At 51.1% G+C, this 10,297-nt stretch overlaps 1 protein-coding gene across 1 annotated transcript in view; it reads left to right on the top strand.

Annotated features, from left to right (window-relative positions):
- Positions 1-8,281, top strand: part of INTS15 (integrator complex subunit 15) — a 12,593-nt gene extending 4,312 nt beyond the window's left edge. Inside the window, exons 4-6 of the mRNA XM_080940547.1 lie at positions 2,459-2,983; positions 3,791-3,830; positions 7,533-8,281. Coding sequence (XP_080796673.1) covers positions 2,459-2,983; positions 3,791-3,830; positions 7,533-7,734 — 767 coding nt within the window. The 3' untranslated portion in view covers positions 7,735-8,281. The remainder of the gene's footprint in view (positions 1-2,458; positions 2,984-3,790; positions 3,831-7,532) is intronic.
- Positions 8,282-10,297: the final 2,016 nt, after the last annotated feature.

The raw sequence follows: 10,297 nt of genomic DNA, 5'->3' as shown, positions 1-10,297 counted from the left end.
TGAATGCCTGGTACTTAGGGAGAGGACCGAAACAGAACCAGAAAGTCCTGTATTGATCCTGGGAATGAGCCGTGAGCCCCAGCCCCGTCCTGTCTAACCAGTCGGTGTCTGCTATGGCCTCGGGCTTATGGCTAATGGCTTAGGCTCATTGCTTTCCCATAAAAGGAAGGCGTTTGTGCTGCTTTCTTCAAGGAATGAAGCTCCGAGCCTGCTTTTACGTCTGGGTTCAGCCTCCTCCCTCTTGTCCTCTGCCCTTGCTGCCTGAGGCTGCTGAGTAGTGTCTTGTCCCAATCTGATAGCTCAGCCAGCAGTTTGAGAGTCTTTGGGAACATTTCTATTTCTGTTCCACCTCAGCCCCTTTGGTTGATGCATTTGCATGCCTGTTCCTTGGTCCCCCTCAGTCCCCCATCTGGCCGTTTTTATTACACTTAGCTCTTGCTGCTCTCAGGCTGCAGTTAGAAGCACTTGTTGCATGTATGTGGTGCACCTCAACCTGAACACACGCTGCTTGTAGGCCATGGCAGGCTCCTTCACTGAGGCCTGGGCATGTGTTAGAAATGTAGGTGGCAGACACTCCTTGGGGAATGGAGGGGGCAGAGGCAGGGTTGTAGTTGTAGTCTACAACAGGGAGTTGTAGACCACAGCTGCTGCCTACTGCCGGAGGGTCAATGTTGTAGGGACAGTCTGAGATGGGCTTCCAGTAGAAGAAAGGCTAGAAACCTTATTCCAGCAGACAAGCGCTGTTGGGAATCTGTAAACTCCACCCCTCAGTTACCTGGGAATAGCCAGGTATGCTCTGCCCCAGTGACCTGACACTATAAAAGGGGCTGCTTCCCCCTCCCCCCCCCCCCCGCCTCTCTTAGCCTCCTACAGTCTTGCTCTCCCAACCCTACCCCTCCTCTTCCCCTTCCCTCCCCCCCCAACCTCCACGTGCTCATGGCCGGCCTCTACTCCTCTATTCCTCTACTACTACTCTCTCTCTGTCTCTCTCTCTCTCTCTCTCTGCCTCTACTACCTTCTTAACTCTCCCATGACCTGAATAAACTCTATTCTGTACTATACTGTCCTGTGACTGGTCCCTCAGGGTGAAGGGATTCCCAACATGGGCCGCTCAGAGGCATCTCCCTTGCTCCGAGGCCTCACTGCACCTCCATGAGCCATATGCCCTCCTCTCTCTTCATCCTTCCCCTAACAAGCACAGCCACAGCCTGAGCATATACTGGGCTGATGCCTAGAATTGGGCAGTGTAGCTTGGTCACTAAAAGCCAGGCTGCCAGGGTTAGAGATAAGTCCATTACCTGTTGGTTTTGTTTTTGTTTTGTTTGTGGTTTGAGGTTTTTTTGTTTTTGTTTTTTGTTTGTTTGTTTTTAAGACAGGGTTTCTTGGTAAAATAGCCCTGGCTGTCCTGGACTCACTTTGTAGAAAGGCTGGCCTTGAACTGACAGATCTTCTGCCTCTGCCTGGCAGGTGCACTACTACGTTCGGCTCCACCACATGTTTCTAATGAGTTCTGAGAAAGGACTGGGGTGGTGTGTGGATCAAGTGGGTTAGTCTGTATAAAGAAAGGACTGAGACCAGCATCTGACACATAGTAGGCCCAGAGTTAGTGCCAGTTTCTGCCCTTGTTAGTACTGTTCAGGAGTTCAGCTTTGGGGCAGAGATGGCCCCTGGCTGCTGTCGGATGACTAACCGCACTCCAAGCTCCTCTGAAGGTCACTGCAGCTGTCACTGTTCTATGGAGGAGATGCTGGACATAGGGAGAAACCCACACCCAAAGAAGGGGTGAGGTTCACCAGCAGTTCTGAGATCAGGCTAAGTAAGGTAATGCATTGGGTAGAACACAGTTCTCCACCGGGGGCCATAACCCCTGAGGTAAACCTCTGCCCAAAAACATTACATTACAGTTCATAACAAGAGCAAAGTTATGGTTATGAAACGAAAATAATTTTATGGTTTGGCGTCACCATAACATGAAGAGCTGTATTAAAGGGTCACAGTATTAGGAAGGCTGAGAACCACACGTAGAAACACGTGCCATACAGTGTGACAACCTTCAATCCCAGGGACCCGTATATAAGTGGAAAAAGCAGGTTGTCCTTTGACCTCCACGTATGCGCATGTGCACACACACATGCACACCCAAAATAAAATAAGTACAGGTGGGTGGGGGTGGAAGTGATGGAGTTCAAGGGAATTGTTAACTTACTGAAGTGGTTTTTAATTTTGTTTTTATTTGCTTTTTTTTCTGAGCTTTGACTTTGGCCATAGGGTTCTGGACACTGGGGTCAGGACATCAATCCATGGAGCAGATGTTGGAAAGGAGTGACTTGGGCAGAGGATGAGTGACTTGGGCAGTAGGCATCTGAGCACCAGGCTGTAAACTCAGGGGCCCATCCCCCATTGTCCACTCTGCTCCTGTCCCTGCCAGAGCCACTCCTGACTGAATGTCTCTTTGCAGATGACCTCATCCCACCTTTGGACTTACTTGAAATGATTGTCAGCTGGATTTTCGAGGACCCGAGGCTGATTCTCATCACGTTTTTAAATACTCCCATTGCCGCCAACCTGCCCATAGGATTTTTAGAGCTCACGCCCCTAATCGGGCTGATCCGGTGGTGTGTGAAGGCCCCTCTGGCTTACAAAAGGAAGAAGCCTTGCCTATCCAATGGCCACATCAGTCACAAGGTTGCCAAGGACTCGAACACAGGCACGGACAGAGACTCGCACCTGCTGTACTCAAAGCTCCACCTGAGCATCCTGCAGGTCCTTATGACGCTCCAGCTGCACCTGACGGAGAAGAACCTGTACGGGCGCCTGGGGCTCATCCTGTTCGACCACATGGTCCCACTTGTGGAGGAGATCAACAGACTCGCAGATGAACTGAACCCTCTCAATGCCTCCCAGGAGATCGAGCTTGCACTGGACCGCTTGGCCCAGGCCTTGCAGGTGGCCATGACATCGGGGGCCCTGCTGTGCACAAGAGGTGAGTGCTGACCCCGTGACCCCATGTTTTAGGAAGAAACAATGGGATCCTAGACAGATACTGCCTTTGCTTCTTTAGGGACTTGCTCCCCATCCCCGTGACTATAGGGGAGGCTGGTGGAAAGCCCTAGAATGTCCCCCAGAGTCGCCCTCACAGGGTGCTACTGTGCTCTAGATAAGACATGTAGATGTTACCTGGCCCTTTCGGCACAGGGCGGCTAGAGCGTATAGAGCTTTTCCTCTGTAGGACTAAGATTTTGGTGTGTGGGGTGGATCTTTGTATAGCCCAGGCTAGCCTGAAACTCATGGTAGTTTTTCTCTGTACTGAGTGCTAGGGTTACGGGGTGAACCACCGTGCTTGGATGTATTTGCCGTCTGATTTCCTCTTTTGGGGAGCATGCGGACAGCAGTAGAGATTGGGCCTCGTGTGTGCTAGATGAGCACTGTCAGCGAGCTATCGCTCCAGCCCTGTGTTTGCCGTGTAGTGGACTGTTGGCTGTGTCCCCAGTGGAGGGATGGCGGTGATGAGACCCCCCTTTACCCTGGGGAGTTGGTTATTCAGTAAGAGCTCTGATGTGTGGCTCTTTCCCAGACACTCAGCCAGTTACCAGCAGGGCCACTCCCTTTTCAAGTGGCTTCTTCTGCTTCCAGGTGTTTTTCTTTAGTGGAAACTGCCATTCTGGAGAGTCCAGCTTCCCAGGAGACGGGGAGCTTGCTGCAGCAGGTCCTGCTGCGGTCTGGCCGGCAGTCTTGTTAAGAGCCTCCAACCCAGGTCTCCCAGTCTAATCCCATGTCTCCTTAATTACAGATGACCTGAGAACCTTGTGCTCCCGGCTACCCCATAACAAGTAGGTGTTCCTACCTCCAACTGGGTTGGCATTTCTGGGGCAGGGTGGGACTGGCAAGAGGCAGAGCAGGGCAGATACCTTGGTCCTGGGGAAATGAGGTCTGCGGGCGGCCGAGGGTCCCCTGATGAGCTTTCTGCAGGGTTTGATTAGCCCTGGGAAATCAGGCTGAGGGCAGCCCTCTCGCAGGAGTGGGGGAGGCCACAGCACACTCAAAGCTGCTCAGTGTGCCTCTGTTAGAGGAGTGCTTGGTGGTGTCTGTGTGAGCTCCTGTCCCTTTCAGAACCTGGACATTGCACTTCTGTGACTCTCCTTAGAGGCAAAGCCAAATTCTGTATGTGCTGAGGCTGGTGTGCCATCACACCGTGGTGACCCCGAAAGCCCAGTGTGCTGGTCATGACTGCATGGCTTCCCTCAGTAGGCACTTGGCTTTAGAGGTATTTGTGTTGATGACATTGGGTAGTCTGTGTGTGTCTTTGGGTCTCAGTTTCCCTTTGGGGGTGGCAATGATGGGTGGTGGCCTCATAGGGTGCCTCAAGGGAGCTGCTGTCCCTTTCAGAATGTGAGCATTCCAGTTCTGACTCTGTCCTTAGAAGCAAAGCCAAAAGGTCTGTGCACAAGAGTCTCATGAAGTTCACAGGGAGCATGGTGGCCCTCGATCCCAGGTACAGGGGTACTGATCAGTAACTCATACCCCAGAAGAGAGGGCTGCATAGCTGCTAAAAATAGGAACTGTGGCTTGGAGTTGGCTCAGCCAGCAAAAACACTTGATGCATAAGCGAGGGGTCCTGAGTTTAGATACTCAGGACCCACATTAAACAAGCCAACTTGTAGCACACAAGTTATCTGTAATTCTCCTGTAGCTAGAGTGGAGGTGGAGACAGGAAATTCCCTCACAGCCCCCAGGGCAGCCAGGACAGTGGGAAACAGTTGAGACTCCAGCTCAAGCTAGGTGGAAGGTAAGAGCTGGCATCTGAGGTTGTCCACTGACCTCCATGTTTGCCATGGCACACATGTGCCCTCATTCACATACATGTGCATCCGTATGCATGTGCATGATTCACGTGTACATTTGCATCACATACACCCACACAGATAGTAATTGTGACCGCTGAACAAGGTGCTGTTTTCAGTTGAAGCCAGGGGTGTGGACAGGGCAGGCTTGTGACGTGCAGGTAGGACTGCTGGTCTTGATTTGTTATTGGGTCCTGGGTCACTTGATCCTGTCACTTTGCTGTCCCAGTACTGGTGCTGGCAGGTGTCTGGATGAGGAGGTAGACATCTTAGCTGCACAGGTGTCATAGCCAGTCTGAGCAGAAGCTGGCAAGTCAGCTGAGTGCTGCTTCACTGCGGGAAGGGTAGTCTGTGCCATGGTGGGGCGCTGTCACCCCGTCCTGTACTCTTGGGTTCTTGTGGGAGAGTGGGAGAGGTGCTGGGGAACACACAGGCCGCCCTCAGTGGCTGGAGTTGTTCAGGGCCCATTGCTCCTTTCCTTCTGCCTACCAGAGCGTCGCATTTCACCTTGAATGCTGTGAGTTCTAACCGCCTGGTTTGTGCTGACTTTCCTACCAGCCGGAAACTTCTGGAAATGCTAAATCTCTGGCAGGGTATGGTCTCTGTAGTGCTTGCTAAGCTTACTGACTTTTTCTGTTTCTTTTCTTTTCTTTTTTGAGAGTATCTGGTCATGTAGGCCAGGCTGACCTTGAATTCACCTGACTTATAAATGTTTTGATTGAGATTGCCCAGAGATTGTGTGTGTTTGCTTTTTGTTTGGTTTTGGTTTGACTTTTTTGGTTACTTGGTTTTTGTTTTTTTGTTGTTGTTGTTGGTTGTTTTTTTTTTTTTTTTTTTTTTTTTGAGTCAGGGTTTCTCCATGACAGCCCTGCCTGACCTGGAACTCACTCTAGACCAGGTTGGTTTCAAACTCAGAGATCCACCTGCCTCTGCCTCCTGAGTGCTGGGATTAAATGTGTGCACCACCACTCAAGAGTTATTTTAACAAAAAGAAAATGTGGTGTGAGTGAAAATACCTCAGAGGCTCAGTAGTTCAGAGCATTTGTCGGTTGCTCTTGCAGGGGACCTGATTTGAATTCCCAGCTTTCAAATGACAGCTCACAACTGATTGTAAAGCCCCACACCTCTTTCTGGCCCCTTGTGCACTGAATGCACGTGTTACACAGACATTCATGCAGGCAGAACGCCCTTACACATGAGATAAAAGTAACTCATGTAGAGTTTTGATGTTTGTTTTTTGAAAAGGCCTCAGAGGAGCCTTGGCCCCTTAACTCTGCCCATTCTCCTCATGGCTACAGTGACTGTCTGAGGTCTCCTGTCAGCTTTGGGTCCCCTGTGCTGCTACAGAAGGGTCTGTGACAGTCCCACCCTCTGCTTTAGGGACACTCAAGACAGTGTCCAGAGAGCAGAGGGTGCACTTGAGAGCAGGGTTCACTGGGCAGAGTGCAGTGTGGTGGAATTAGGGGTTAGGGGGATGAAAGGACCGGAGTTGGAACTGAAAGGCTGGATCTGGAGGTGGGGGGGGGAGCACTGTCTCCAGGCACAAGGCCAGGTTGAGGTTCAGTGTGGCTGGGAGAGGGGTGAGCTGAGTCCTAAGCAGAGACCTGGAGAGCCAGACTGATTGACAGACTGTCTTAGGGAAGGTGGACCTGCTGAGCTTTAGGGCAGGGAGGTTGCGATCCTGGACCTTCAGAGCAGCTCTGAACTCAGAAAGGAAGGAAAAGGAAGTTTTGGTGAGAGTTACAAATAGAGCCTCAGGGTCTGGGCAGGGTGGGTGTGGCTCTGGCATCTTGATTTCTTAGACCTTGGGGTAGGATGCTTTGAATCACAATGCGCTATTGAAAAGCCATCTTTGTGGGACTTAGTATGGAATGCAGTCAGAACCCAATTAGAATTGACATTTTCCCTGTGGCCAAGTTACTGCACTGAGACCGTGGTGAATGGGCTCAGGCTCAGTATGGCCTGGAGGCTGTCTTAGTCAGGGTTACTGTTGCTGTGATGAAACACCACCACCAAAGCAACTGGGGAGGAGAGGGCTTATTTGAATTCCACATCCTGTTCTTTATAGAAGGAAGTCAGGACAGGAACTCAAGCAGGGCAGGAATAGGGAAGCAGGAGCTGATGCAGAGGTCAGGGAGGAGTGCTTCCCCCTGCCTTGCTTCCCCATGGCTTGCTCAGCCTGCTTTCTTATAGAACCAGGACCACCAGCCCAGGAATGGCTCCACCCACAATGGACTAGGCCCTCTCCCATCAGTCACTAATTAAGAAAATGCCCTACAGCCAGATATTATGGAAGCATTTTCCCAATTGAGGTTACTTCCTTTCAGATGACTCTAGCTTCTGTTAAGTTGACATAAAACGAGCAAGCACAGGCCAACCTCTGTGAGCCACGTGGTCCATGGTTCCAGGCATCTCCACCCACCCTTGGTGGGCTTGTACTTTTATCCTTGCAGGTCCTTTTCTCCCAATCCTGGACTAGATCCTGCTAACCCCACAATTACCTTCCCCAGTCTCCTGTGCTCAAGTTCACCTCCCAGGAGTCTCTGACTCATGAGTGTGAAGCCATCAGGTCCAGAGGGACAGAGCAGCTTCTAGAGTGCTGGCATAGCATGTGCGGCTGTCAGGTTTGTAGCATTTAGGAGAACAGGCCAGAGGCCCGAGGGGTCCTAATCTCTCTCCTTGTGTTTGCAGCCTGCTCCAGCTGGTGATCTCGGGTCCAGTGCAGCAGTCGCCACACACCGCTCTTCCCCCTGGGTTCTACCCACATATCCACACACCCCCACTGGCCTATGGGGCTGTGCCAGCCCACCCAGCTGCCCACCCAGCCCTGCCTACACACCCAGGGCACACCTTCATCTCAGGTGTGACCTTTCCATTCAGGCCCATCCGCTAGGCTGGCCCCTCCGAGCCAAGCCGCCGATCGGCTGTGTGCCTTGCACCTGGGCCAAGGAAGCCTTTGGAGAGAGGGGTGCTGGCCCCGTGGACAAGGACCCCTGGGAGGCAGCAGGTGGTCCCTCCAGCTGGCAGAACCATCTTGGTATTGATGTCCCAAGTTGCTGTTGGCGGGGTGCCTCCTACCTGGTCACGTAAAATATCCAGATTGGATGATGATGGAGTGGGCTCGGCCCTCTGCAGAGAGCACTGTGCGTGTGTGTAAATACGCCAGTGACACCACCAGGAGTGCTGGTGGTGTGCTGCCTGCAGGTCCATTTGCCTGCCCTGCCTCAGGAATGTGAAGTGTCTGCCACCAACACTGGTTTTCTGCGGCTCCATGAGCTCAGAATGCAGAGGTGAGACCCAGCTGTGTGCAGCACTGGGCACCGCTCAGGGACACCTGGTGGGATCCCCATCACCTTGGAAAGGATCTGTGTTTTACTGGGGGGCGGGTATTTCTAAATTTTCCTTTCATGTATTCAAAATAAATTTTTTTCTAAACAGTTCCATAGGCGTTATGGGATTTTTATTTTTCAGTGCTGAGATTCAAGCGCATACTTAGCAGGTGTGTTTCCGTGAGCTACATCCCCAGCCCTGTGGAACATATATCTCTGATTAAATCTTAAGAACTTGATGTGCATGGATATCATGTGCATGTATACCTATGTACCATGCATAAACCCTTGCAGGCCGATGGTTGTGTATCTTCATGTGGGTGCTGGGGACGTAGCCCAGGTCCTTCCTCACCTTTCCACCTCATACTGTTGAGACGTGACATCCTCTGATCCTGCCGCTCTTTGGCTGGATTTTGTTACTTGTGGTGAAGCTGGGTCCTCGCAGGTTCTGGGCATCATGGACCAAAACTTCAGACTCTGTCTCCACTTGAGCCAGGGTTTCGGGCTCTCCCCAACCTGGACGCACAGCCTGCTCTGTCCTGTGGTCAGTCCTCTCGGGTGCCAGGGATGATACTCGGGCTATCCCAGGACATTGTGGGAAGGGACACTCATGTCCCATGCCTGTTAGAAGTGACAGATGTCAAGAACAAGCACAAAGCAGGCTGGGATTAAATGAAAGTAAAGAGAATCTCAAGGACTAAACTGGAACATACCACCAAAGCAGACAGCTTAGGAAAGCTGTGTGTGTGTGTGTGTGTGTGTGCGCGCGTGCGCGCGCGCACACGTGTGAGCACGAGCACATGTGTGTGCACATGTGCATGCGTGTGCATTCACTCGAACATATATGTAGAACATCTTGTGGGCATCAAGTGGATTCCAAGGATATAACTCAGGTCTCCCTTCTTGGTGACAAGCAATTTAGCCACTGAACCATCCTCCTGACCCCCAGTGTTTGCTTTGTAAGAGCAGTTTGAACCAGAATTGACGTACCCAGTTGATGCATTTGAAATGTAAACTTCCTGTATTTCTACATGGCCATTCTAGCATCCCTCTTTATCCCTAAAGATGCCCATATACCTCAGCGCTTACTCCCCTACACTGAAGCGTGGGCAGCCCCCATTTCCTTTTTCTCTATAGATTTGCCTTTTCTGGAAACTTCATATCAGTGGAATAGTGCAGAATGTGGCCTTGTGTCTGGCTTTCTTAGTGTGATGTTTTCAAGGGTTTGGTTTTGTGTGTGTAGTTTTGCCTGCTTGTGTGTCTGACCCTTCACCGTGTGTGCAGCAGTACCCTCAGAGGCCAGAAGAGGGCATCAGATCCCCTAGAACTGGTTACAGGCTGGTGTGAGCCACCTGACTTGGTCCTGAGAACCTGAACTTGCATCCCTTGCATGAGTAGCGTGCGTTTTTAACCACGGAGCCATCCTTCCGGTATCTATCCATTTACTTAGAGAAGGGTTCTCACTGTAGCCCTGGATGGCACAGAACTCAGAAGTTGGCCTGTCCTGCCTCCCAAGTTCTAAGTGCAACTACATCTGGTAAAAGAGTATAATGTTTTAATTATATGTGTATGTGTGGATTTGTGCATGCGAATGCAGTGTCGACAGAGGCCAGAAGATGTCAAATTCCCTGGAGCTGGAATTAGAGGCATTTATGAGTGTCCTGACTTGGATACTGAGAACCAAATGTCTAGTCTTTGTGCATCCCAGCACACACGCATCCCAGCATGCACACATCTGAATATGCAGGCCGGGTACAGAATTCTTTTGATCAGGAAAAAAAAACTGCTTGAGTAGTTATACATAGGAGCCAGGTGGGTTTGGATTTTTTCCCCTGTGGCTGGAATAAAATACCCTGACAAAGGCAGATTAAGAGAGAAAGGCTGTCCAGCAGTATGGAGAAGCCATTGGGAGTGCGAGGTATCTGGCCACATCACACCCACAGTCAAGAGCAGAGAGAATGAATAAACACTAGTGTTCAACTCACTCTTCAAGGTGCAGTCCAGAGCCCCGGCTCATGGGATGTACTGCCCACATTCAGGGTGGGCTCCTCCACCACAACCCAGTAAACACCTAGACAGTTCTTCATTGGTGCTCTTACATGACGCTAGAGTAGTGGTTCTCTAGAC

This window comes from Micromys minutus (assembly GCF_963924665.1).
Source record: "Micromys minutus genome assembly, chromosome: 29".
Taxonomy (NCBI): domain Eukaryota; kingdom Metazoa; phylum Chordata; class Mammalia; order Rodentia; family Muridae; genus Micromys; species Micromys minutus.
The sequence above is the reverse complement of the archived record's forward strand: the minus strand, read 5'-3'. Positions and strand labels throughout refer to the sequence as shown.